Here is a 26897-nt window from a genome sequence, read left to right as displayed (position 1 = left end):
GAAGGACAAGAAGAAGCAGAACAACGCAAAAAAGGAAAACATCTCGGAGCTCGCGTACGTGAACGGCGTCGTCGACAAGAAGATCGCGCGGGAGCTGTCGTACGCCGCCAGCGCCGACGCCGCGCCCGCCGTCGACAGCAAGATCAAGACCGTCGAGAGCGCCGCCGCAAGCGAGCGGAGCCGGAACGGCGGCAATGGTGACTTCAAGATGTCCGCGCGGGATTATCCGCCGCTGAATCCGCGCAGCGATAACGCGCCGCCGCAGCCGAAGAAGACGCCCAACGGAAAAATCGCGAGCGTGCCGCCCGGGTTCAAGGCGCGGCCGGCGTGCGACGGCATGACGTTCACGAACTCGGCGGGGCAGACGTTCCCGGCGCCGGTGCACGCCTACATCCCGCCGCCGGAGTTCGAGCGCCGCAACCGCGCGCTGGTCAAGCGGTTCGCGCTGGCGCTGGGCGGCGCGGCGGCCGTCGAGGACTTCAAGGTGGCCTCGCGCGCCTTCCGCGACAACATCATCAGCGCCGAGGAGTTCTACCAGCACTGCCGGGCCGCGGTTGGCGAGCAGCTGGACACCGTGTTCCCGGAACTTGTCGCTTTGCTACCAGATATTGGGAAACAGCAGGAGCTGGTGGTGGGCAGGAACATGGGCTCAGCTCTAGAGGTGTGCGCCACGTGCGGGCAGCTAGTGTCGCCGCGTGATTCCGTGGCCCACGACACGGCGCACTGGCCCGCACTGCGCTAAACATATCGACCGTTCCTGCATTGCGAGACGTGTTCGTATCGTGCACTCGACCTATGTGATTCAAGACTATTAGTTCCGGAACGTGTGGGATTGTCACGCGATGACCGTAAACCGACTTACTATTTATGTTCACTCGAAATATGTTAGTGTATACGGATGCGTACGTAGTGTATGCTGTAGTTTATATATTATTATGCAGGGTGGAGACGACAATAAGTCGATAAATGTAAACAGGTTATACTAGTTTTTTATAAGCTCTTGAGCCCAAGCTTAAAATGGTATCTAAAACGCACGAAGACGGATATCATTACAACCTTTACAAATATCAGACTCACATGAATGCATAATGAAACTTACTATCTCGTGTTTTAGAATCTTGGTTAAATGTATTTCATACATATTGGGACTTGGAGCGACATTACATATACGTAAAACAATTTACTGTCGTATTGTCGTTTCCACTTTGTAGCTCTATACTAGCGACGTTTCTGTCCGATTAAAACAAGCATACTTCTAATCAGAAGGCGTGCGGTGCCTATAGGCAACTAGTGTCTACCTGACAAAATCTTGTCTGAAGTACGTGTACGTACATTGTTTTATTGTTGAAATCAGTGTCTAGAAATTCCGAGTACCTACTGCCTACATAGAAGTAAAACTGGACTAGCTCAGTGTGTATTATGTTTCCATAAAAAGTAATGCTTATAAGCCCATGCTTCCTACATACGATAGAATATAGAAACTGGTTTGCTCATAGGGGTTCTCTTATAGTTGTTCCATATATTATTGAATGTGCGAGTCACCTTTAAACGTGGCCCCACCGCTTGTAACTCAAACTGATCTCATTACGAGAACTGTGAAATATTTAGTTCTACAACTATCCACTAATTTCTATTGTAATAGATATAATCGTATTTATCCAACAAACATGATGCATGTTTCTCTTTTCTACTTAATACTTTATTTACAGGGTCAGAGCTTGCCAGTTTTTATTTTGCCATGAAACATTCAATTGTTGGAACTGATTTCTTTAAGGTCACTGTGACTATGCAACGTTTGGTTGCATTATAATATACAATTTACATAAAGTATCGCGAGTCTAAGCCAAAAGTGATTAAAGGCGTATTGCGTAGAAATAACGCTATGTGAAATAATTATAATTGTTTCAGATTTTATCGAAATTTATAATATTTTTGTACTTTCAAATAATAGAACAACAATAATTAAGTTGTGTAAAAATATTTTTTTGTTAAATACATGTTATCGGTTTTATTATAAAATTTGGTGTACATAATTATGAATGCTGTCTTTATTTTTGACCCAACTCTAAAAGCAATTTTAACATAACTCAAGAGGTGAGAGTATGATTGTATAATAAATTATAATAATATAATAAACTGTGTATATAGATAGATATATTTGAATCTTTAAATCCGCAAACAAACAGTAAATGATCGCATCGCAACGTATCCCCCGATAAAATAACTATTCGATTGCAGTAAAAAGTTTCAGCTATGTACAATATAAAAATTCACTTGTCACTTTTACCCCATCCCAGAAACCCTTTGACGAGGCCCGTGAGGCCTGCGCCTTGCTTCTTGCCGTCGGCGCCGGTCTTATCATCCAGGTTCGGGAATTCCACGAAGTTGCAAGCCAAGTCGAAGAACAGCGGCTTGCAAGGAATGGCTTCCATCGGCGGCGGCAATTTGAACACGTTCGGATTCTTGGTTAGAACCTGTGTATCCTCGCGATACTCGTCCAAACGCTCCACGAGCGGCTTCTTCTCTTTGTACTTGCTAGAGGAGTATTTACTATCCTCATCCTGCTCATCGTCGTCTTCCAGCACGGAATCGGCGTGGACTTCAAACTTGCAGCTTTCTATCTCTTTCTTGAGCACTTGCAGCTTATCCTTCAGTTGTTTCTCGACGAGTTTGCTCCCCAGCGAGTCCGCAGCGTAGTTGTCGCTTCTCTCAAGCATAGCAAGCGCTTCGCGGAAGCGGCGTAGGCCGGTTAACACCTGGGCGATGTAATAGCAGCGGAAAGCGCGGTGCGCTTGCATCTGGATCTCGATCTCCTTCTGGTAGGCGGCGTCGGTCTCGAAGCCAGGCAGTTGTTGGAGCTCAGAGTAGTTCTGGAGGATGATCTCGTGCAGGCGAGTCAGGTCGTGCGGCCGCACCTTTACGTAAAAAGAAGACGATTTAAAAAAAAAATGTCAAGTTTAAAAAAATTTATCTTGCTTTGCATTTTGCTTGTAACTGGTCATTGGTTATTTGGTTATGATCGTTTAATTTAATTTGAAATTGGGTTATATTTTAACATTTATACTTCGTACTTATTAAAAAGGGTTGTAAGTTGGATGCTGGGAAAACTTCTACAGATATCACATTTGAATGAGTTTCTCTAGTGTCGAAGCACATGGTGCGGTTTAGCGCCGGAGCGCCGCCGCGTTGCGCGATACTGCGAAATCGCAACGCATCTTGTGTTTTAGGTGTCATACAATTTACTAAAACATAAAGAGAGGAATCCTCAAAAAAATAGTTACAAAGCTTCAATAAAATATTTTCTATTTATATTACCTTTTTCCCATCCAGCTGCACGCCGCCACGGCGCGCGTCCTCTGCTTGTTGTACCAGCAGATTGTTCCTCTCGATGGTGCGCATCAGGCGCAGATACATCAGGTACGACAGCAGATAGTTGATGCCGGACAGCTGCGGCTCCTCGGCAGACGCCGTCTTCAGCTTCGGGTCGTTTTTGATCTCGTCCTTAGAATAGAATATCCCACATGAAATACTTTATTCAGTACATAGCCCTTTCCAGAGCACGTGTATAACGTCCCATCCATCTTGAGCATCCATAATAAGAAAAATAAACAGGCCCTTTGACTACACTGAAATTCAAACCCCATCACTACGAGCAATAGGCGCAGACCATCAAGAAAATGGCAAACTATTTTCACGCGTACGAAGTCCTGGACACAGCTCTAGCGGCACAGGAGGCTGTTTATGTGACGTCAAGCGTCACAGACTTATATGCTCTGTCACGTCATACGTTATTAATGTCACCTCTACCGTGCTCCCATACCTCAGGCACCAACTAACTCAACTAAAATAGAAAGACACGGGTCTTAACGCGACATTTATGACCGAGTTACATTATGTACTCACGGCTTGACGTTTCGGCTGCTGACGCCGTGAGCCGCCAGTCTGCTTGTGACCACGGCTGCAGTATAGCAGCCGAAACGTCAAGCCGTGAGTACATAATGTAACTCATTAATAAATGTCGCGATAAGACCCGTGTCTTTCTATTTCAGTTGAAATGGAACGCAAACGTTTAAAATTATTACAGCTAGCTCAGCTAACTGACTCAGTTATGCGATATAGTCTTAGAGCTATACCAAAAGTAATGTATATTTGAGTGGCATACCTTGATGGCGGAAATGGCGTCCTTAGCGTCCATAAGACAGTTTTCAAACACTTCGATGCGAGCCTCGACTGTGGGCGCGGCGGCGGCGGAGCGGTCGAAGTCCTGCAGCGCGATGAGGAACAGGCGAGCCTTCTCCGGGCGGACGGTCACGCGGCGCCCGCGCCATTCTACCTCGTGCATCACGCCGGAACGCGACTCCCTAGAAAGCAAGTTTATTTTTATGTACAGTCACGGAATGAAAAGGTTCGTCAGTTTTCAAATTGATTCCTTCAACGAATCGCGAGCACATATTACCTTTTGAAACTATGTTACAGAATAATCTCGAGTTAGAGAAAATAATCTTTAACTGTTCGTCAGTAAAGTTCAAAATTATTCAGATCAAAGTTGTTTGACGATTTATCTTGTCAAGAAGATTATTATGATTGATAAACTAAAACCTTCTTGTTGGTTCAACATTGCCATTATTATTTTTATTAAATAAAAAAAAACTATTGTCAATTGGTCAATGTCATCATTGCATTGGACTGATGGGATAGAAAAATAAACAAGCAAAACCTTATTCCAATTACCAAACGTCATATTTATTTAAATGTTAGCAGCACTGTTTCTTGCACTGTTATGTTGGCAGGTTTGACTCTTACAGTACCTAGTGCAAGCGAAAACCGACACTAAGGTGACGAACCTTTTCATTCCGCGACTGTACAACAAAAATTCGTGAGCAACGCAGTACGGCGCGGATGCTTGCAACGGGTTTTCATTAGCGCGATGGTGAATTTCCATGCATTAGGCCTAGTTTGCACGAAGGTGGAGAGAAGAGGGGACGAAAAAATGTGTCCTGAATAGATTTCGTTATTTTCACATCTCTTCACTTCGGTGGAAATGGATCGAGCGGAGAAGAGAGGAGATGTGTCGGGCGACCTAATTTTTCTATTGAATTTGAGCGAGTAAGCGGCGGGCACCCGCTCCGTACACCCCCGTAAGTTTTAGCGGAGGTCCTAAGCTGTTATAACACTGTTTTATATTTATGAATGTGTCAATTACGACAAAAAGTGCACTTCGATTAAAAATACAGGTACCATCATTTTATTTTTTTTAATTTTCATACCATTTATATGACCATGTTAACATGGGCTAGTGTCGGCTCATATACCCGTTTACCTAACACCCTGTATACGTTCAAAACAGTTCTTACTTAGCTTGAGCCATGAGCGAATCCAGGTTGTCGATGAGCCCTTGGCTGCGCATGGCCACGAGGTCGCCGGCCGCCGACTCGTCGCCGATGTTGTACGCGCAGTACCGCAGGCTGGGCTTCAGCTCTTCCGACTGGAAATTGAAAGAAAAAAAGAAAAAGTATTTATTTGATGCAAGTACAATAACTGACTCTGAGCTACAAAGTTTGTAGCTGTAGTTTGTAGTAGTACAAACACCGACTATGTGAGCTACGAACACTGGCGCGCGTAAGGTACAAGTACGCATGAGCTAAATGGGCAGCCGCAGTGAGTGTGCGAGCGCGAAAGCAATATAGTAATTAGACGCGAGCGATAAGGATGGGTAGCTTGAGGTCATTGGACGAAATTCTATCTGCTCGGCGACCAGAGGTGGAATTGTGTAAAGTCAGTAAAGCAATCGTAATCATTTGACAGTTCATAACGTACGATAAAGTCAGTTAAACAAAGCGTTTGACAGAATAATCGTACGTTATGAACTGTCAAATGATAACGATTGCTTTACACAATTCCACCTCTGACTTTAGGCTAGACACTGGCGCGGCTCATACCTTCTGCCGGTACACGTGGCGCTCGTCGATGGGCAGCGCGGCGCACAGCTTGTCCAGCACGAGGCTGGCGCGCTGCAGGCTCTCGGCGGCCGCGCGCCACTGCTGCAGCTCGACCAGCAGCACGCCGCGTGGGAGCTAGACACTGGCGCGGCTCGTACCTTCTGCCGGTACACGTGGCGCTCGTCGATGGGCAGCGCGGCGCACAGCTTGTCCAGCACGAGGCTGGCGCGCTGCAGGCTCTCGGCGGCCGCGCGCCACTGCTGCAGCTCGACCAGCAGCACGCCGCGTGGGAGCTAGACACTGGCGCGGCTCGTACCTTCTGCCGGTACACGTGGCGCTCGTCGATGGGCAGCGCGGCGCACAGCTTGTCCAGCACGAGGCTGGCGCGCTGCAGGCTCTCGGCGGCCGCGCGCCACTGCTGCAGCTCGACCAGCAGCACGCCGCGTGGGAGCTAGACACTGGCGCGGCTCGTACCTTCTGCCGGTACACGTGGCGCTCGTCGATGGGCAGCGCGGCGCACAGCTTGTCCAGCACGAGGCTGGCGCGCTGCAGGCTCTCGGCGGCCGCGCGCCACTGCTGCAGCTCGACCAGCAGCACGCCGCGTGGGAGCTAGACACTGGCGCGGCTCGTACCTTCTGCCGGTACACGTGGCGCTCGTCGATGGGCAGCGCGGCGCACAGCTTGTCCAGCACGAGGCTGGCGCGCTGCAGGCTCTCGGCGGCCGCGCGCCACTGCTGCAGTTCGACCAGCAGCACGCCGCCCAGCCATGCTGCGTACGCGCCGGCTTCAAGCTGCGTGCGCGCGTCGCACACGCCGCTTTGCTGAACATAGAAAGGATATACGTTTTACATCTGTAATAGTTGCTATGCTATGCTTGCTGATGAGGGATAGGTTACTCTGAAGAGTGCTAAATAAAACCGACCCGTTTGAGTGCTGCTCCTGCTCATACACTAATTTATTACTGAGTGATTTTTACAGGCGTGAATTGAAACTAGGTCAAACCAAACTTATACGTAAAGTGTTTAACGCCTACTTAGCAATAAATTATTTAACAATATAAAAAAGAAATTTGCAAATAATAATGTATGATAGCTCGTACAACATCTGTCATTATCATTAACATCATCATCTCAGCCATAGGACGTCCCACGCTGCGTTTTCCGGTACGCGGCCTCCACTCCAGAACCTTGCTGCCCCATCGGCCGTTAGTTCTGTGTACTATGTGCGCTGCCCATTGAAACTTTAGCTTGCTAATCCGTCGGACTATCGGTCAATCGTCGAATCCAACTCGGCTGGGCAGCGTTCGGGAAACTACGCAACATCTTTTCGTCCAAAATACCTCAGTACCTGAAGACTAAGGTCTACAACCAATGTGTTACCAGTTATGACTTATGGTTCAGAAACGTGGCCTCTCACTAAACATCTGTATCCCTATAAAATTTTTGGTAACAGGCAAAGCCTGACACCCCGCTGTTGCTTTACTTGTTCAATAAAAACGTTGCACTGGCGCCGCGCGGACGCTATGCCAGCGCTGCGTAGATCCGGCATTCTGCAGCCACTTAGCATTGAACAGATTTTGGAATCATAACTGTCACATTTGCAACTTTGGCATCACAGGCTTAATACCGAAACTGCTGCTCTCGGCGCCCGACACGGAAATTTTTGAGACTCCTAGCACTTGTCGTTTCTGAGTTTTCGTGTGTCGTGGTCGCTTACTATTGGCCTCATAAGAAGGCTCAAGGTCACCTAAACGGCAATGGAGAGTGCTATGCTCGGAGTTTTCCTACGTGATCGAATCAGAAATGAAGAGATCCGTAGAAGAACCAAAAGAGCTGATGGTCGCTGTGGCAGGAAAGTTTTTGAGTGGCGACCACGAACCGGAAACGTGGCGTGGGCAGGCCTCCCGCTAGGTGGATCGACGATCTGGTGAAGGTCGCGGGAAGTGCCTGGATGCGAGCGGTGCAGGACCGGTCTTTGTGGAAATCCTTGGGGGAGGCCTTTGTCCAGCAGTAGGAGTCTTTCGGCTGAAACGGTCGAACGAACCTCGCAAAGCTGCAGCAAAGTTTGCGCATGAGCCACGGCCTTCTTGAGACGGGAGACGAGGTGGAACTTCTTGCGGGGCTCCGTGTTGGCCTCCTGCCGCAGCTGCATCGCAATCCGGATTTTGAGACTCCTAGCACTTGTAGTTTCTGAGATTTCATGATGAGTGAGTCAGTCAGTGACCTTTCGCTTTCATATGGATTACCTCGCAAAGCTGCAGCAAGGTCTGCGCATGAGCCACGGCCTTCTTGAGCCGCGAGACGAGGTGGAACTTCTTGCGGGGCTCCGTGTTGGCCTCCTGCCGCAGCTGCATGGCGTGCGCCCACGCGCGCTCGGCCTGCAGTAGCGGCACGCAGAGCAGACGGTTCTCGGGGCACGACGCGAATTAAGAGACTCCTAGCACTTTTGTAGTTTCTGAGTTTTCGTGATGAGTGAGTAATAATAATAATAATAATAATAATTTATTTATTTCTCTCACAACATAAATTATGAAAAACATTTCTTATAATATATCTGTTAAACTATAGATTGCATTGTGAGAGCTGGTGCCTATTGTAGATTTTAAGAAAATCTGTATTACAGGTCACCAGGCCCACTCTGCGGAATCTATTTTATTAAATAGTTATACATTTAAATAATTAGAAGATTCCTAGAGGTACAGAGTGTTGAGTTCTAATTAAATAGACAGGCTAAACAAAAAATAAAATAAAAAATACCATAAAAATACAATGATATGAGAGTGTGAGTGTGTGTGTGTGTGAGCGTGTGTGTGGGTGTGTGTGTGAGCGTGTGTGTGGGTGTGTATGTAGATGAGTAATTGGTGTAAGGGCGTACTATTCCACGATATTGTCATAAAAAACACAAGAATGGGGCTTTTCAGATAATAGTGAGTCAGTGACCTCTCGCTTTCATATAGATTACCTCGCAAAGCCGCAGCAAGGTCTGCGAATGAGCCACAGCCTTCTTGAGCCCGGCTCAAGAAGGCTTTGAGACTACTAGCACTTGTAGTTTCTGAGTTTTCGTGATGAGTGAGTCAGTGACCTTTCGCTTTCATATGGATTACCTCGCAAAGCTGCAGCAAGGTCTGCGCATGAGCCACGGCCTTCTTGAGCCGGGAGACGAGGTGGAACTTCTTGCGGGGCTCCGTGTTGGCCTCCTGGCGCAGCTAAATCGCGATGCGGATTTTGAGACTACTAGCACTTGTAGTTTCTGAGCTTTCGTGATGAGTAATTCAGTCAGTAACCTTTCGTTTTCATATGAAAACCATATGGCTTACCTCGCAAAGCTGCAGCAAGGTTTGCGCATGAGCCACGGCCTTCTTGAGCCGGGAGACGAGGTGGAACTTCTTGCGGGGCTCCGTGTTGGCCTCCTGCCGCAGCTGCATGGCGTGCGCCCACGCGCGCTCGGCCTGCAGTAGCGGCACGCAGAGCAGACGGTTCTCGGCGCCCGACGCAGATAAGTGGGTGGTTGTCACGTCCCGCCGGCGGTAGTGGCGCCTGTCACCCTGGGAGGAACAATTATTTAAACTATTATGTTGAATTTTCACTATATTGACGACGCCGCAAGTCTTCAGTCTGCCTGCGACCATGAACTCGACAGGAGTTGAAACGTCGTGTGGGTAAATATCTGTTACTTTCATAACAGTGTTTTTGTAGCGAAATCCCATAACTGATAATTTATCAGATAATATTTGAATTATAAAAGTACCTACATTTTAAAAAAAAATTTACATAAAATGTTCACATTCACTATTAAGTTTGTATTAGTGAATGTGGTTACCGTGGCTCAAACACAGCTTATGAAACTAGTATTTGGTTCCTAGCAATTAACAATTCTCTCAAACAATTTTATTAAGTTAATGAAATTTAAATAAATGTTTGTTCTATTCATTGTTAGAAAATCTTATATGAGTTTGTAAGAATATTGATCAAGTGTTTTAATCAAAATCTAATAAGATACAGGTAGCTTGCTGATACTAATCTAGGGCAGATTGAAAACATCACACAAAATATCAATAGATTATTGAAAAAGTAAGTTTTTTTTAACCCACTTGTTACGGAATTCACTTTTTCTATCACTTACCTTAAATCGGTCATGATAAATTTATCTCAAAACAATCGCTCCAAAACTTTATAGTAATTTGTTTACGTCAGTGTACTTATAAGACTTGGACAGTACTGCGACACACCTCATCTTTCAAATGTTGCATATAAAAATTGTTTACACTACCCACATTAGTAAAAATATTTATGTAAAAACTAGCGTTCTTTTAAAAGAACGCTAGAACAAAATTTTATTTGACAGAAGAACATAAATTAAATAAATAATATAATAACTAGTTATTTTAAAATTACCCAACCTGCCAGTTCAAGTATTAATGATTTATAACGGTCATTCTTACCTGGGGAATTTTGAGCACTTTACGCAATCGTCGAATACGACGAGAGCAATAGCCACGGTATCGCTGGTAGTCTCCATGACGTAGACCGTGCTGCTGCTGCGCATCCTTTGTGATGCGGAAGACTGAACCAAAGCTTAAGGATATGTATTGGTAAATAAAAAACTGAAATTTTACACAGCACAACCAAATATTTGTATAGTTAGGAATGAATATGTAAACTTGTGGAAATTATAGATCACGTTTTCGCTTCTGATACAAAATTTACAAAAAAAATATTAAAATAAAATTGATGTTCACTTGATAAAGAACCAAGATAAGACTGAAGAGTTCTAACTTCAGACTTGTTTTAAGCTGTCTAGTAGCTCACGGATGGTTAGACGGAACATGATTTAAACAGAGTGAAGAGTAGATATAAAGATCAAAGTAAATTGAAAGGTAAAAAGGTCAACCTGTAAAATAAAAAGCATGTAAAAGGATACTTTCTAAACTTAGTGGTGTTGAGGTTTTGGTCTCTTCTTTATCAGTCTCTTCAGATGACATTGGTTTAGCATCACCTGCTTCGCCTTCTAAAACAACCATGGCTATGTATGAGTAAAGAACAACTTTATCTTTTAGTTAATTTGAATAAAATTAGTCCACGAATCCCGTTCCTCAACAAATCACAAATCCACGAAACGTCATTCATTTCAGGTTACACGTCAGGTGGTTGACGTTGTTGACATTAGTTTTTTTTAGTTAATTTGGTATACGTAGGTAATAGTAAACATGATGCTTTTAAACCTATCTTAAGGTAAAATAATTTTCAAACAAATTTTCAACCCAATATGGGTCGCGCAAGGAAAATTGAGGCGAACGTACTCACTGATGTTGTTGTACCTACTTCAATACACAACACAATACAAAAGTTCAAGCATCGAATTAATTAACACTACACTAGCAACCTGTCTTTCTGTCTTGATAAATGTCTGCAAGTGAGACAGAAAGACGTCAGAGCCCCGATTACGGTAATTTTTAACGTCAACAATCCAGACACGCTTCTCGATTCTGCGATACGATTGGTCGTTCAACAGCGTACGTCAGCTGTTTTGACCAATCGTATCGCAGAATCAGAAACGCGTCTGGATTGTAGACGTTATAAAAGTTACCGTAATCGGGGCTCAGTCAGCCAGCGCAGATAGCATTTTGTTTACAGATACAAATCTTTGCTTGCGCTGACGGTCTCAACTCAACTCACTTTGCGCGACCTATAATTTTAACGTGGTTGGTATTGGCTGTTTAATTACACATTACACATTTCCAAGCCAAGCACAAATGTATAAAAAAATTTCACTGACAGTAGTGACCAAAGAGCATAAAAGAGTGTAGTGACAGTTGACAGCAGTCGTCAAAATCGAATTGATTCTTTTTGGTTTTCTTCCCTGTGAATTAGGTTCGTGTTCATGTTTACAAATTTATTTTCCAGATAAATCTAAAGAATCATTAAATAGCTATTTTATTTTGTATGCTAATTGTGAACTCCAGTGGTGTGGCATAATAATTATTCAGTTATTTCGTGTTACAGGAAAGATAATTAAATACAATGGCGAAGTCAAAGAACCACACAAATCATAACCAAAGTAAGTAAAAACATTCGAATTTTATATTTTACGTGATAAATAAATAGACATTCTGTGTTTCCCCATAGTTGAGTGTCTGCTACACTCAAACTCATTGTTGCTGTTTTCAAGTGTAAATACGCCGGTTCTTAAATTTTACATTTATTTTCCAGACCGCAAAGCCCACAGAAATGGCATCAAGAAACCCAAGAAGTTCAGACACGAATCTACCCTTGGTGTGAGTATTAATCTATTTTCCTTCTAATTCATTTGAGGTTATCTTGCTATTAGCAAATGACATGTAAACATCTGTGAACTATACAATACACCTAATAAATGCAAAACAGATTTTAATTGGTGAAACACTAGATTTAAGCTTGTATTTAGTCCATACTATGTGGGAGGTTGTTGATAAGGGCTTGATTCAAAACAGGATAATTTAACATTGGAGTTGACATAACATTATTCAATAGGAAAGTGTCTTGTCCTGATTAGTAAAAGATAAACAGCCTTACTTATAAACGTTTATTAAAATTAAGACACAGTTTAACGGTCTATTAAATAATATCTTAACTTAAAAACGATAATTAGTGTTAACCAACGTCTTAGTGACTGCTTAAATAACTGTCAAGTTAAACAGCGTCGGACCCTTGTTTAAAGCCCTAATTACCAAAATGGCGGATCAAAAAGTTAACAGCTGATGCGTGACGTGCCATGCAACGCGCTGTGTTGCTGCGCTGCGCGAAGATACACACAAAAAATAGTATGAAACACATGGCAAAGGTTGACGCAAACATAATACAAAGTGAAAGTATAACAATAGATAGACATTACAACGGTTGGTGTTTCTTAATACCTACACAGTTAAAATAATTCAATGGACTAATAATACACCACATGTTACGTCGGCGAAACCCGAAACACTAAAAAGACTTGAGTTAAACATTCCGACAATAAAATCCTAAAGACTTCCTAAGGGTGCATGTGCGTGAGAAACTAAAATTACCATGCCTTGAAATTGCGCTAAAAACTAACAAAGCATTTACATCTTAAGTTTGTACAAGAAGTATTACAATTATCTAGTGTATATTATTATAATTGGTACATAATTTTAATATGGCGTATGTGGGACATAGTCGCTATAGTACTTTTGTTTGTTTGTTGTTGTAGACTTGACAGTTGACTGACAGACAGCGTTTCATTTGACATAACTTTGACGTTTATTATTCTTAATTTTAGCATTGGCTTTCGGCATTTTGGCATTAGAACTGGTCTGAAGTTCGGTTCAGGTGGATTTAAAAAAGAAAAACTCTAATTAACAGTTGATTAGTTAAGTGACGCTTAAGCAGTGTTTATAAGTGAGAAATATTTAATTACTGATTAAGAAGTTAACGAGTCATTAGTTAATTAGTTGCTTAGACGTTGATTAGTTGATTTTTATAAGTAAGGCTGTAATTCACGTCAAATTTTATAATTTTACCAACCCTATAAAATAGGTAAAACTTGGCCATGTTTGCAATACACTGACCAACTGTGCTGCGCTGAAAAGTTTGATGCAACAATGAACTGCATACCTAACGTGTTCAGCAATCATTTTGGTAATAATTTGCTTATTTATTACAGATGGACCCCAAATTCTTGAGGAACCAGCGTTTCAGTAAGAAGGGCAACTTGAAGCCAGCCAAACAACTAGCCAGGGCAGCAGAGAGGAAAGCTACGCGAGAAGCTAAGGCTAAGAAATGATCATCTAGTTCTAAGACAATAAAAACACAAAAACTCTAAAATAATTTTTTTATTCCATAAACCTATAAATATTCTATACAAATCAACAGAGCTTGGTTTTTGAAATGAGATTTTAACATAACATGATAAGATCAGTAGAAAATGAGCATGCTCAAAATCTCAATTCTGAAGCCAGGGGTAAATTTGAACAAACATTTTGAGAGATTCTTACAAATAGATTTGAATTAAAGTGAAGGCACACTTTCCATTCATTTAGCACCTAACAACAGACAATAATAACTTATTACAATAAATAAAATTATGCTTCAAAAGCAAATACCAAAGTAATCAAAAATGCTTACAATATTTATTTCATTTTGTTGGAGTTAGATATGACTGATGAAATAAATTCATTTATTCTTGTCAATTTCCATCAACACCAACTGTATCTTTTTGACTGCATGTTTCAGGTCATAGTCATTCACATCATGGTGCAGAACAAATCTCACTGTTTTTGAATCTGGTTTAGCACTTGCTAACACCACAATGCCAAGACCATCAGCAGTTTTACAGCTTGTTTCAGACTGACTGACGAGTGCTAGTCTCTCAGTAACTTTGCGACTTGTGATGTCACCCTTACCATTTATTTTAACATGCACTATGTTAGTGGTTTGAGAAGCGTCCATGTCCTCCACTGTGAATGTTGAAAGTTTGAGATTCTTGATTTCTGTAATTAAAGGTGATGTGGTTGTATTGAATTTACTATTAATTTGTGCATTTACTAGATCAACACCCTGGACCACATACATCACTATAACCCGAAGATTTACGCTTTCGCGATGTGTGAGCAAAAAATATTCGAGTTTTTATCCATAGTTGCAAAATTTCGCTAATGTTAACGTGATGTATGTGGCCCAGGGGTAAGAAACATTAATCACGTATACTGCAAAACATAACATACGTTCAGCGATATAATGTGCGCGGCCATGATCTCGGGACAAAAAGGGTACCGATTCTTCCAGCGCGACCATACCAGCGGCGGCGAGGACTCCCGCCTGCCGCATCCCTCCACCTAGCATCTTGCGATAGCGGCGAGCTCTGAAACAGTCGTAGAATATAAGAGTGAAATATAAACCACAATGTAGAGATCATTATATTATTTATATTAAAGTTCAGTACAAATATCCAAGATGGCATGCATAATACAGATCTTATTGGTTGCTAATTTTATGGTAAAAAATAGTAATGCAACTGCAATGCAATGCCACCCAATGACAGGTTGTGCTAGTCTCCTTAGTAGCAAATTAGCAACTGTTTGTTATGATCTGTAAAAACCACAAGTGTGGGGATACACTTGTGTGTTCCATCCAATATCACACTTGCAATGCTTTAACAGCGCGACTCATACCCATGGACCTATAAAAAGAGGTCCACGCACATACCTACTTCTTTTTCAACTTACTGATCGATGAACCTCCTAGTGCCAGCCAGCACAGAGCCGACAGGGGCGCCCAGGCCCTTGCTAAGACAAATAGATACGCTGTCGCAGTCACGCGCTAGCCGTGACGGCGGCAAACCTAGTTGCTCTGACGCGTTGAACAGTCGTGCTCCGTCCATGTGGACAACCACAGAACGCTTCTTGGCAATTTCTGACAGCTTCTGAATCCATTCGAGGGGAATAACCTGAAAAGCAACAAGTAGTCACTTGTAGGGTGAAAGTTTAACTTCCAACTTTTAGTTGGTTATTCTCAATTGTCCCCTCTGTGGACCTCCTCCACCTGCTTCCACTAGGGGCAACTGGGAATTTATCTTTTTAAATTAATTCCCACTTGCCTCAGAGGGGAGTAATGCAGTGAGAGCAACTGGGAATAATAAATTTAGTGGCCTAGCTTTTCTTCTAATTTATGTAGAAGCTGTAGCCCATTCAAACAAGACCATAAAGTTGAGATTTAGGGAACATAAGTATTTTATAGACTAATACTCGTTAGTGATATGGGGCTTTTTAATCTTGATAATTAATTTATGCTTACCTTTCCTCCACAGTATGAATGTGTATTCTCTATAGACACCATCATAGTAATGGGCTCATGATCATCGGAGCCTCGAATGTGTTTCTCAAAGTCGTCCAACTCAAAGGTGCCATCAGGGAGATTTTTAAGTCCAGTCACATAAACTCCAGCTAAATCAGCAATACCACCTGCGAAAGTAGTAAAGGGAATACCTAGTACATTATAGTAATTTTAGGTATAAATAACTACAAAAAAGGCAGTCTTCAAACATATTGTCTTTACTTAAGTTTAAAGATAAATGTTTATGAACTAAGCTATAAGAAACTGCCTTTTTTTATTTGATAGAAGATTAATATATACCTTCTCTTTTAAAGACGTGCGACTGATCACCACACAACATCTCTGAGCCCCTTTTGAAACAGTGCACCATTGCTGAAAATGATTTAATTACATACTTAGTTAAGTTCTTATGAATTCTTATACACTTCACTCATGTAACTTAGTTTTCATTTGATATTACAAAAACAATTACCATTAATAAGCTAGCTACACTTTTCCAGATTTGGAGTCAGTCACTTACCAGCAATTAGGTTGGCCATAGTGCCGGAGGGTACAAAAAGAGCAGCCTCTTTATCGAGTATATCCGCCACTTTGGCCTGCAGCGCGTTCACAGTTGGATCTTCGCCGAAGACATCGTCTCCCAAAGAAGCCGTGATCATAGCTTCTTTCATAGATTCCGTGGGTTTTGTTACGGTATCTGACCGAAGGTCTATTACGATTGACTGGGTCGACATTTTGTACACAAATTACACGGACTTAAATAAATTTTAACCAAACAACAAGTCAAAATATTTAGTTATATTAACTTGTTGTTTGTAAACAATGACACGTCAACTTTCAGGACTTCATCACAGATTAGAGAGTATGGACTTCATCTGTCACATCCATGAAGCTAAAGATAAAAATGGAGGGCAAACTTGGAACAAAAACTTGAGTCAAATACATGAAGCTACAGATAAAAATGGAGGCCAGACTCCCAATACCTACTTGAAGCACAAACTAAGTATCAGTATCTCGCTCTCTGTGGGCAGACTTGCTCTTTCTAAATAAACAAAAAATATAAAATTGCTCAAATTCAATGAAACCAATGTATAGCCCGACCAGGAACATAAAAACCCTCGCCATGTTGCGGAAAACTAATGGTACTAATTTCTTTTAATGGCAACAGTAACTGAAAACTTCATTGATATGTCACCTTGCATGTCAGTCTATTGCTGTCAAAGTGTAAACAAAGTTTATTTTAAATGTGCGCAATTGGTTTTATGAATTAAATTGCTAAAATCTTTTTATAGTCGTGAAAGAAAAGTGGTTCACAATGTGTTAAAGTATTTGACGAAGAGAAATACTAAGGGTTCGGACAATATTTTCATTGAATAATGTTTCCGACAAAGGTTGTCAAATTGACTGACATGTTTATCGTATAGTACAGTCCACTATGAAAATTTGCTGTGGTTTGTTTCAACTACCTATTTTAAATTTTTTTGTCACTTTCTAAGTGTTGAATTTTATGGAATTGGGAAAGAAGTACCGAGTTTGAAGCGTTCATGAGCAGACATTGCAGTTGAATACTCAAGTTCTGAATTTGATTTTGATGAATAATAAAATAAATTCTACTAACTCGATTGATGGTTTCATTTAATTTATTTAAATCAGGTTACCTATAATAATATTTTTTCGTTAATTTATGAAAATATCAAATTAGCCCGTAATCCTGAATCCTGATACATAAAGTTAGCCTATTAATTTAACACAGGTACGACTGTACTCAGTGTTGCACTATCAAATGCAATTGACGCGCCTCTATGCCAGGGTTTTTATGTTCCTGGTCAGGCTATAAAATCTTTATTTCTTGACATAGGTATCATTAAAAATGATAAGTGTAGTTACTGGTAAAACGTTTTAGGAAGAAATTACTGTAAAAAATGTGAAAAATGTTTACAATGATCCAATGTCGGAAATCACGAAATAAACACTTACGCGTGGAATCTTATGTCACTTCCAGGACAGCACGTACTACCGCAACCACGCACTACAAAATTTTGCACCAATTCTTGTGATAAAACAATGATTATTTCCTGTAAACAATCTTAAACGAAATTAACTGCTTAATAAACAAAATAGTAAACAACCGCCATGATGGGCCGGATTGGGCCGATGTTGCCACATGGTACCGATTACCCAGGAATTGGGATTGTAATTCCCTGATTCGCCAACACATTAAGCCTAAATGGCCGACAATTTTGTGATTTTTTATTTAACTAGGTAATCTTAGTTTCAAATATTAATTATTTATTTGTTTGTCGGCGCCGGACACAGATGCTGCAAATTATTATTGATGATTAATAGTACCAATCTTAATATTATGTTATCTGTAGAAATCTGTAGAGCAGAAGGTTTGTGATTCCTAAACGTAACACCCGACTGATGCGCAGAAAAAGATAACTGTCAATGAGTTGTGTCATGTCAAGTGTGAGCAGGCGGCTGCGAGGTTATCTTTGAAAGCGTGTTGAGTTTGGTGGAACGTTAAATTGTAGGAAAAGTGATTGTCAACCATCCAAGATATTATCTCCTTGCCCGTTAACCCACGCCAATGGAGATTCCACCCCTAGAGTTCCTTCTGATAGAGACCCAGTGCCTTTATCAGAAGTGGGATTCGAAGGGCACTATTCAAAGGAGATAAATCTTTCAGCATGCACACCTACGCTACGCAACTCATCAAGTTTTACATGGAGGATGCTGGCTCAGACATTGAGAGTTGGTGCAGGTTGACGGAAATTATTGTGATTGACGTAAACTGGAAGGGCCTTTGTGAGTGAGTGAGTTGAGGGGGCCGGGCCAAGGGCGCCCGGGCCACCCTGTTGCCGTGGTTGAAGGGGCTGTTTACGCCCGGGCCACGCTGATGTAATGTTGGTTTCCTGGTCGCATGGCTGCATGCCTGGATCAGCAGTAGTAGTGGTGCGGTTTGAGGTAAATGGTTGAAGGAGCCTTGGCTTAAGCCTTGCGCTTCGGGCCATGTTACCTAAACCCTGGTTTCCTGGTCGCATGGCTGCATGCCTGGATCAGCAGTAGTAGTGGTGCGGTTTGAGGTAAATGGTTGAAGGAGCCTTGGCTTAAGCCTTGCGCGTCGGGCCATGTTACCTAAACCCCGGTTTCCTGGTCGAAGGGGCCTCACGCCCGGGCCAGCTGTAATGTTTTGGTTTCCTGGTCGGGCTTCGCGCCCGGGCCAGCTATAATGGTTTGGTTTCCTGATCGAGGGTCATCACGCCCTGATCAGCTGTATTTATTGTGATTCTACGATATGATATTCGCACGCTCTGTAGTCAGGAATGGACGAGCTGTGATAATGAGAAATTGAATGTTTACAGATGGACAAACCCTGGACTAAGCGCACGAGGCCGTGCGATAGTCAGGCTGGCCGTGTCGGCGCCGGACACAGATGCTGCAAATTATTATTGATGATTAATAGTACCAATCTTAATATTATGTTATCTGTAGAAATCTGTAGAGCAGAAGGTTTGTGATTCCTAAACGTAACGCCCGACTGATGCGCAGAAAAAGATAACTGTCAATGAGTTGTGTCATGTCAAGTGTGAGCAGGCGGCTGCGAGGTTATCTTTGAAAGCGTGTTGAGTTTGGTGGAACGTTAAATTGTAGGAAAAGTGATTGTCAACCATCCAAGATATTATCTCCTTGCCCGTTAACCCACGCCAATGGAGATTCCACCCCTAGAGTTCCTTCTGATAGAGACCCAGTGCCTTTATGTTTAACTTCTGATTTGGTTAGTGAATTGGCTATTTCGAAGAATTTACAAGGAGATTTAAATCAGAAGATAGCAATACTACAGTTCACACTAAAAAGAGAGGTAGGGCCGCAGAGAGCGAGATAGATATAAGTAGGTATTTGACTCAAGTTTTGTTCCAAACTCTGCCCTCCATTTTTATCTGTAGCTTCATGGTCAAATACCTACTTATATCTATCTCGCTCTCTGTGGCCCTACCTCTCTTTCTAGTGTGAACTGTAGTATTGCTATCTCCTGATTTAAATCTCCTAGTAAATTCTTCGAAATAGCCAATTCACTAACCAAATCATAAGTTAAACAAATAAATAATTAAATATTTGAACTACGATTACCTAGTTGAATTAAAAATCACAAAATTGTCGGCCGTTTAGGTTTAATGTGTTGGCGAATCAGGGAATTACAATCTCAATTCCTGGGGAATCGGTACCATGTGGCAACATCGGCCCAATCCGGCCCATCATGGCGGTTGTTTACTATTTTGTTTATTATGCAGTTAATTTCGTTTGAGATTGTTTACAGGAAATAATCATTGTTTTATCACAAGAAATGATGCAAAATTTTGTAGTGCGTGGTTGCGGTAGTACGTGGTGTCCTGGAAGTGACATAAGATTCCACGCGTAAGTGTTTATTTCGTGATTTCCGACATTGGATCATTGTAAACATTTTTCACATTTTTTACAGTAATTTCTTCTTAACGTTTTACCAGTATTTACACTTATAATTTTTAATGATACCTATGTCAAGAAATAAAGATTTTACATTGAGTTTCATTGAATTTGAGCAAATTTATATTTTATTTTGTTTATTTAGAAAGAGAGAGTCTGCCCACAGAGAGCGAGATAGTGAACATAGTTTGTGCTTCAAGTAGGTATTCGGAGTGTGGCCTCCATTTTTATCTGTAGCTTCATGGTCACATCTCATCTGTGATCTGTCAGTTCTGTTACTACTTATCTGTTTTCAATACACGCAATGGGATAACAGAAAAAATATTATCACAATTATTTTTATTTCATTTATCACGAAATCCAATTTATTCCTTAATGAGAAGTCGTAAAAGAAATCAATTTATAGAAAAAATACTTTATTTTGTACTAGATAATGGCATTGGATCGGCAATAAAAAAAATGTTCGTTTCCGGTTCCGGTACTGTGAACTTTTGGAAGTTTTGATGTCGATAGATTTTAACCACGGCACGGTTTTAACTTTGTTTTCTCGATGCCGTTGGAACAAGAATATTAAAGGCGTAAACTATTACACTAAATACCTTACTGGAAGTCAATTTATAACCTTAAATCCCAATCCCAACTAATATTATAAATGCGAAAGTAACTCTGTCTGTCTGTTACGCTTTCCCGCTTAAACCTCGCAACCGATTTTGATGAAATTTGGCATAGAGATAGTTTGAGTCCCGGGAAAGAACATAGGATAGTTTTTATCCCGGTTTTTGAAACAGGGACGCGCGCGATAAAGTTTTTCTGTGACAGACAAAATTCCACGCGGGCGAAGCCGCGGGCGGAAAGCTAGTTAAATATAAATAGGATCATTAATAAATAAAAAACCATTTTTGTAATAATCATTTTTTTAAGTAGGTACATACTATTTAAAATTACAATATGTTTTTAAAGGTATCTTAGCTAAGCTATAAGAACTTTATGAACTACATAATGAAAGAGTAAGTTAAAAATATAAAAAAATTAAACAACTACACAAGGCCGTTCAAGTCTTACGTAAGCCGATTTATTACTACCCCCTAACCTATATAAGCAAAATAAGAAGAGTAAGCAAAGTTTATTGATTTGACACGGTATTCAAGAAAGAAACAATTATTATAATCATAATTATTTTCTAAGTAGTAATATTACGAATCAAACTATAAAATGAAATACTATTGACGGAAGAAATTAGGCCAATCGAATAGATTTACGGGAATCCCCGGAAATGAAAAAGTACCTACTGCTAACATAATCACCGTTTAGACCATGTACTTACATAATTATGCAAAAGTATAATCTGTTTGGTTTAAGTTTATAATAATGGCTATAACATTCATTTTTTGTACATGCACTTCAGGATTTCAAGATCCGTGCTTAGGGCGCGATCGTAGCGCATTGCCTTTAGCACGATAGGGTTGATTTTCCGGATTCGTACCTCGAGTAAAACGTTGGCCTCGACATTAAATCCGTTGTCAGTCATCTATAACGGAATGACCAACAAAAATGACGAATTTCCAAATGCATATAAACTTTGAGGGAAATTCAATAACCTGTGTATTGTATTGTACATAATCAGGAATATTATGCCGCTTATTTTAACTTAAACTTTCAAACAGTCTCATACTGTGCGAATTATTTACTAATAGCTGACCGACGACGACATGGACATCACTAGGGTAAATGTACCTAAACACCGCCAAGTCAGAACCATCGCTTCTTAGGTCTAATCTCAGATTAAACATTTGAATGACACCAGTCAAAACAAGATGTATTGTGATCCTTGTTCATAAAGACCGCAGTTAGATAAGTAATTCAATTAATATTTCAATCATGTGAAGTAGTTACATGAATATACGTAACTAATTCTAAAATATTGAACTCAGTACAACTATTTAAAGTTAGGCCTGAGTTTTATTGGGTTTTGGTCCTTTATTAGGTCCAGGTCCCTTATTAGGTCCAGGTCCTTTATTAGGTCCTGGCCCCTTATGGCCGGGGCCTTTAGGGTTTGGTGCAGAAGGTCCCGGATTTTTCGGACCCGGCTTCTTAGCAGAATCTTTGTTTTCTGTTTTGTCGTTATTTGCATTCTTATTGACCGGGGGAATTCGTTTCACAAAGAACCTGAAGGATGCTTTTTTGTTGTTAATGAAGTGTCTAAAGGCATCTAGCGGCAAGACAGCACATTTGGCTTGTCTGAATATCTCATCTGCTTTTATAGCATCATTAAAACAATGTTCAATAAAAACGACCTTTCGCCTATTGTCTTTTTTGCTCGTTACATGAATTTCATAAATATGTTGCCTGGCGGTATTTTTTCCTCCAATATGCTGAACTGTCCAGTAAGCCATTTTTTGAAGAGTATCAATCTTCATTGTGATTATAAAGAGCATTTTGCCTTGTGCAAACAAATAGACAAAACGCTCGTCTTCATTGGCATCTATATTATCCAGTTCTATTTCAGCATCGCTGGTGACGTTGCAGTGTGTTGCGTGGCGTTCCTTAAAATGATCCATCATCTCCTTCAGTTTACCTGTGTAACACAATTTATTGTTAAAAGGTTGTGCAATGTAGTGAATATTCTGCGTATTATTAGTTCGAAATCAAGTTAACTGTGTGCGTATTGCCGTTTACTAGGTACACATACCATTCCATGAGCACCGCCCAAAAACTGCACCAAGTGGACAGTCCATGACTCGAAATATGCATTCCTTTAGATGGTCCTCCATGTCTTGGGCCATCAACGTGTAAACGCATCCTTCAGACTTGTTAGGACATGGCACCTTGGCCTGTAATTAATATTAAAGTGATGATCAAAATCTTTTAAAAGGAAGGTTATTATTCGGCATCTACTTACCGGTTAAGTACCTATGTATTTTATAGTATACTAGCTTTCCGCCCGCGGCTTCGCGCGCGTGGACTACATTATCTACATTATTTTACGGATCCCTATTTTTTTCCAAAATAAAATTTAGCCTATGTTACTCGTGGATAATGTAGCTTTCGAATGGTGAAAGAATTTTTAAAAACGGTCCAGTAGTTTTTGAGCCTATTCATTACAACCAAACAAACAAAAAAAGTTTTCCTCTTTATAATATTAGTGTAGAATAGTGTAGAATACATAGGTATTATTATGAAGTTGTTTTAGAATTAAAACTATCACATAAGTACAACCTAGTTACTTTGGTGTGGGAAAGTGGTTAGTCAAGAAAAATGACACGATCAGTATAATTTTTTTGATGTCAAACATTTTGCCTACTAGGTAGGTACGTGAACCGATCATCAATTAATTCGAGAAGAACAGACTAGGAGTGCCAGTCCGTAGACAAAGTAGGTTTACAAAATCAAAAACCCTTATCTACTAACTACTCTAACCTCGGTTGTCACAAGTCACACGACTCGGGTTAAAAATGTAAGTACCTACGCATTATCTCATATGCAGTACCTACCTAGATGCAAAATTATCTTGGTCGATTAGATATCGAATGGTTCTGAATCGTATTCCTTACTCTCAGCTCAGAGTACTGTAATAAAATGGAATCGTTCTTTCGTTCGTTTCCGCCGAAAGACGTCCACTGCTGGACAAAGGCCTCCCCCAAGGATTTCCACGAAGATCGATCCTGCGCCGCTCGCATCCAGGCACCTCCCGCGACCTTCACCAGATCGTCGGTCCACCTAGTTCGAGGTCGCCGTAAAATGGAATACTGCATTGCAAATCACCTTGATTTTTTAAACGCAATAGGTTGAATCACAAAGCTTTTAGGCACCATTATTGCTAATAGTAGGTACCTTATTTAAGGCGAACTTAATGCTGATCTACTATTACCTGCCTACCAGTCAATCTTAGCGCCAAACAGAAATTAGAGTAAGCAGTGCATAAAACAATTAGCAAAACCCATACCTTAGCAACAATTTCCTCTAGCTGCCAGTTCCTCATCTGGGTCATCGGCTGCCGGCAGATGGGGCAGGTCGGCGGGCACAGGTTGTTGGTGCAAGTGTTGCACAGGCTGTGCCCAGATTGGCACTGGTATATCGGCGCAGACATGGTGTCCAGGCACACGGGACATTCTGGCAACTCCACTGCGACCGTCGCTGTCCTTTGAAGTGATTGACAATGTTAAAAACGTTTCTTGTATGTAATAAGGAATATACTTACTTACGCGGTGGTGATTCTTCTACAGCAACAGTTATGGTTGAGTAAATAATTTAACATTATCATCACAAGTAGGTAACTAGGTACTCCTCAACATTATTTTAAACGTATGTATTTAGGTACATTATCATGCGTAGTTTTCGGTTTGAAAAATCCTTTTTTAGTGTAACACTAGGAAGGTAGGAAGGGAAGTGTGCCCAAAGCGGGCATTGGCACCTTAAATTTTAGTGTGGTGTGTGTGAGGACCCCATTTATTAAAACTCTTTAAAATGTACACGAAAGTAGTTGATGTTGGTCCTATCTATTATGATTCGCAGTTTTATTGTAATTCCTATTAGATTTAGTTTCAAATTTCAATATAACACCACTTTTTAGTGTGTAAGATACATGCGTGGCACCATAAGCTTATGCGAGAAAAAATTGTAAGATAGATAGAAATTCTAGTAGATATCTACTATATAAAAATAAGTCGGGTTTTCCTCCCTGACGCTATAACTCCAGAACGCACGAACCGATTTCCACGGTTTTGCATTCGTTGGAAAGGTCTCAGTCTCCGTGAGGTTTATAGCAAAGAAAATTCGGGAAAAGGGGGTAAAACGGGATCCACGCGTACGAAGTCGCGGGCGGCCGCTAGTTACCCGATAGAAATATAAAGGAAATAAGCAACTCACTTTTTATTCGCCTGTGCATACGCCATCTGCAATTAAGTAAACAACTTATCACCTTAGTCACCTTAATCAATTCAATTTATTATCAATCCTTAGATTTCGCACATAGAACTATGTAACTAAGTATTACAAGAAAGATTACTTAAATCATATTAAATGTGTAACCGTAGTAGGTACCTACTTACCGTAAATTGTTGGGTTGACGAACAGTTAAACAATGCGTTATCTGACACCACTTGGCCTGCGGCGAGCCGGGGACTGAGGACTGAGGAGAGATATCAATGTGGACGAACATAGAGTTATTACTCTATGTGGACGAACGAGTGCGAACTGCCCCCCTAGACAAAACGCACTTTTTGATCGAATCGAAAATCGAATCCGTCAAAACTCCATACAAAAAAGGGGCTTTTCGACCACTTTGCGACTGGTTTGCGATTATAATTTGCACTTTGTCTAGACCCACTGCGAAGAAAGGTTAAGGACGGATTGGCACCTATTTATGTACTAGTGTACGAAATGAATTAGTACAGAAAATAAAGCCTTATCACCATAGCTTAAATACAATATTAGATTGTGCAATGAAATTTCTAAATTAAGATGAGGGTATTCCCCGTTCGTGATAGAAAAAAATAATGATTCTGAGTCTATGGTGTTTCTGCCGACCAATTAAAAACTTGCTCAGTGGTGAATAAAACACGAGGGACCAAGCAAAAAGATAAATTAACTACAAAACTATGCCTCGTACATTTATTTACCTTTTTTTATAAATAATCATGAATGGTAAAAAAGCTCAGCGAACGATAAAAGTGCCCACAAGCCAGCACTCCACGGCCAAGATAAAAAAAGGACGGAAGATGTCAATCATAGAGAAAAGTAATACATAGGAAATAGAGAACCCTCTCTGTCAAATTTTTGAGCCTACTGATTGACAGCCTGGTGTTAAATTCCCTGTACTTAACCTACGTACGTAACGCTCCCATACATACATAGTACACGCACACATACATACATAAAGTCCACGCACACATACACACAGTTCACGCACACATAGGCCCTCATAACCTTCAAAGAATTATTGTTTTTATGATGTACAATGTAGAATTTTTTCAAATCCATTATTTTGAAAATATTTATCTTTATGGTGTACGTATTGTATTATTTTCAAAACAATGGATTTGGAAAAATTCTACATTGCACATGGAAATGCAAATAAGTAAACAAAAACTTTTGAATTTAATAATTTTACTTTATTTATGAACACACATAATATTATGCACCAAAAGCGTCTTTTCGCAAAGTTTTCAACAACACTAAAAAGCATTTGCACATTGAGAAAACTCAGATCACTTGTGAACATAACAGAAAGTTTCTTCGCGATTCACGAAGGAACGAACAAAACTCCGATGAACCAGAACAGCAGCAGGTACGAAGGAATGAACTTGAATTTGACTCGACGACTCTTCAATACTTTAATAGGGCCACAGAAAACTTAAATGATGGCTAAGAAAACAAGAATGCATTTAACATAACAAAAACAACACCGGCCATTTTGGAGGAAAAACAAAGTTGCCATATGTTAAATAGTAATTTCTACTACTCTATTATGTAAATTATAACAAAAATGTCAATGTTCAGTTTTAAATTAAAACAAATTAATTTCATTTAAAAAAAGTTTTCACATTGTAATTAACAATATTCTCAAATATATTTTTATTAAGAAAAAAATGAAAATATGAAGGAAACAGGAGCAGCGACATCTAGAGCGTTTTAGGGTAGTTAAAAAGTATTTGAATTTATTCACCGA

General features: G+C 40.8%; 4 protein-coding genes across 4 annotated transcripts; 1 reads left to right on the top strand and 3 right to left on the bottom strand.

The window, feature by feature from the left end:
• Window positions 1-2134: 2134 nt before the first annotated feature.
• LOC135074467 (signal recognition particle subunit SRP68) lies at window positions 2135-11079 on the bottom strand. Its single transcript, XM_063968756.1, has 8 exons — window positions 10860-11079; window positions 10381-10502; window positions 9256-9483; window positions 6572-6760; window positions 5355-5485; window positions 4163-4361; window positions 3316-3501; window positions 2135-2915 (listed from the first exon to the last, which is right to left on the bottom strand). The coding sequence occupies exons 1-8, from the start codon at window positions 10957-10959 to the stop codon at window positions 2271-2273; spliced, it is 1800 nt and encodes a 599-aa protein (XP_063824826.1). The 5' UTR covers window positions 10960-11079; the 3' UTR covers window positions 2135-2270.
• A 676-nt stretch (window positions 11080-11755) lies between these two features.
• Window positions 11756-13762, top strand: LOC135074466 (large ribosomal subunit protein eL29). The gene is made up of 4 exons (XM_063968755.1): window positions 11756-11809; window positions 11942-11996; window positions 12149-12213; window positions 13599-13762. The coding sequence occupies exons 2-4, from the start codon at window positions 11960-11962 to the stop codon at window positions 13716-13718; spliced, it is 222 nt and encodes a 73-aa protein (XP_063824825.1). The 5' UTR covers window positions 11756-11809; window positions 11942-11959; the 3' UTR covers window positions 13719-13762.
• Window positions 13763-13830: 68 nt separating this feature from the next.
• LOC135074465 (uncharacterized) lies at window positions 13831-16642 on the bottom strand. The gene is made up of 6 exons (XM_063968754.1): window positions 16287-16642; window positions 16067-16138; window positions 15728-15894; window positions 15160-15380; window positions 14659-14795; window positions 13831-14424 (listed from the first exon to the last, which is right to left on the bottom strand). Exons 1-6 carry the CDS (start codon window positions 16498-16500, stop codon window positions 14108-14110), a joined length of 1128 nt encoding a protein of 375 aa, XP_063824824.1. The 5' UTR covers window positions 16501-16642; the 3' UTR covers window positions 13831-14107.
• A 4484-nt stretch (window positions 16643-21126) lies between these two features.
• LOC135074463 (E3 ubiquitin-protein ligase SIAH1-like) lies at window positions 21127-25563 on the bottom strand. The gene is made up of 5 exons (XM_063968753.1): window positions 25279-25563; window positions 25097-25122; window positions 24174-24369; window positions 22920-23061; window positions 21127-22805 (listed from the first exon to the last, which is right to left on the bottom strand). The coding sequence occupies exons 2-5, from the start codon at window positions 25120-25122 to the stop codon at window positions 22177-22179; spliced, it is 993 nt and encodes a 330-aa protein (XP_063824823.1). The 5' UTR covers window positions 25279-25563; the 3' UTR covers window positions 21127-22176.
• Between the last annotated feature and the right edge of the window lie 1334 nt (window positions 25564-26897).

This window comes from Ostrinia nubilalis, chromosome 9 (genome assembly GCF_963855985.1).
Source record: "Ostrinia nubilalis chromosome 9, ilOstNubi1.1, whole genome shotgun sequence".
Classification (NCBI taxonomy): Eukaryota; Metazoa; Arthropoda; class Insecta; order Lepidoptera; family Crambidae; genus Ostrinia; species Ostrinia nubilalis.
Note: the sequence above shows the minus strand (reverse complement) of the source record. Positions and strands in the feature narration are given on the sequence as shown.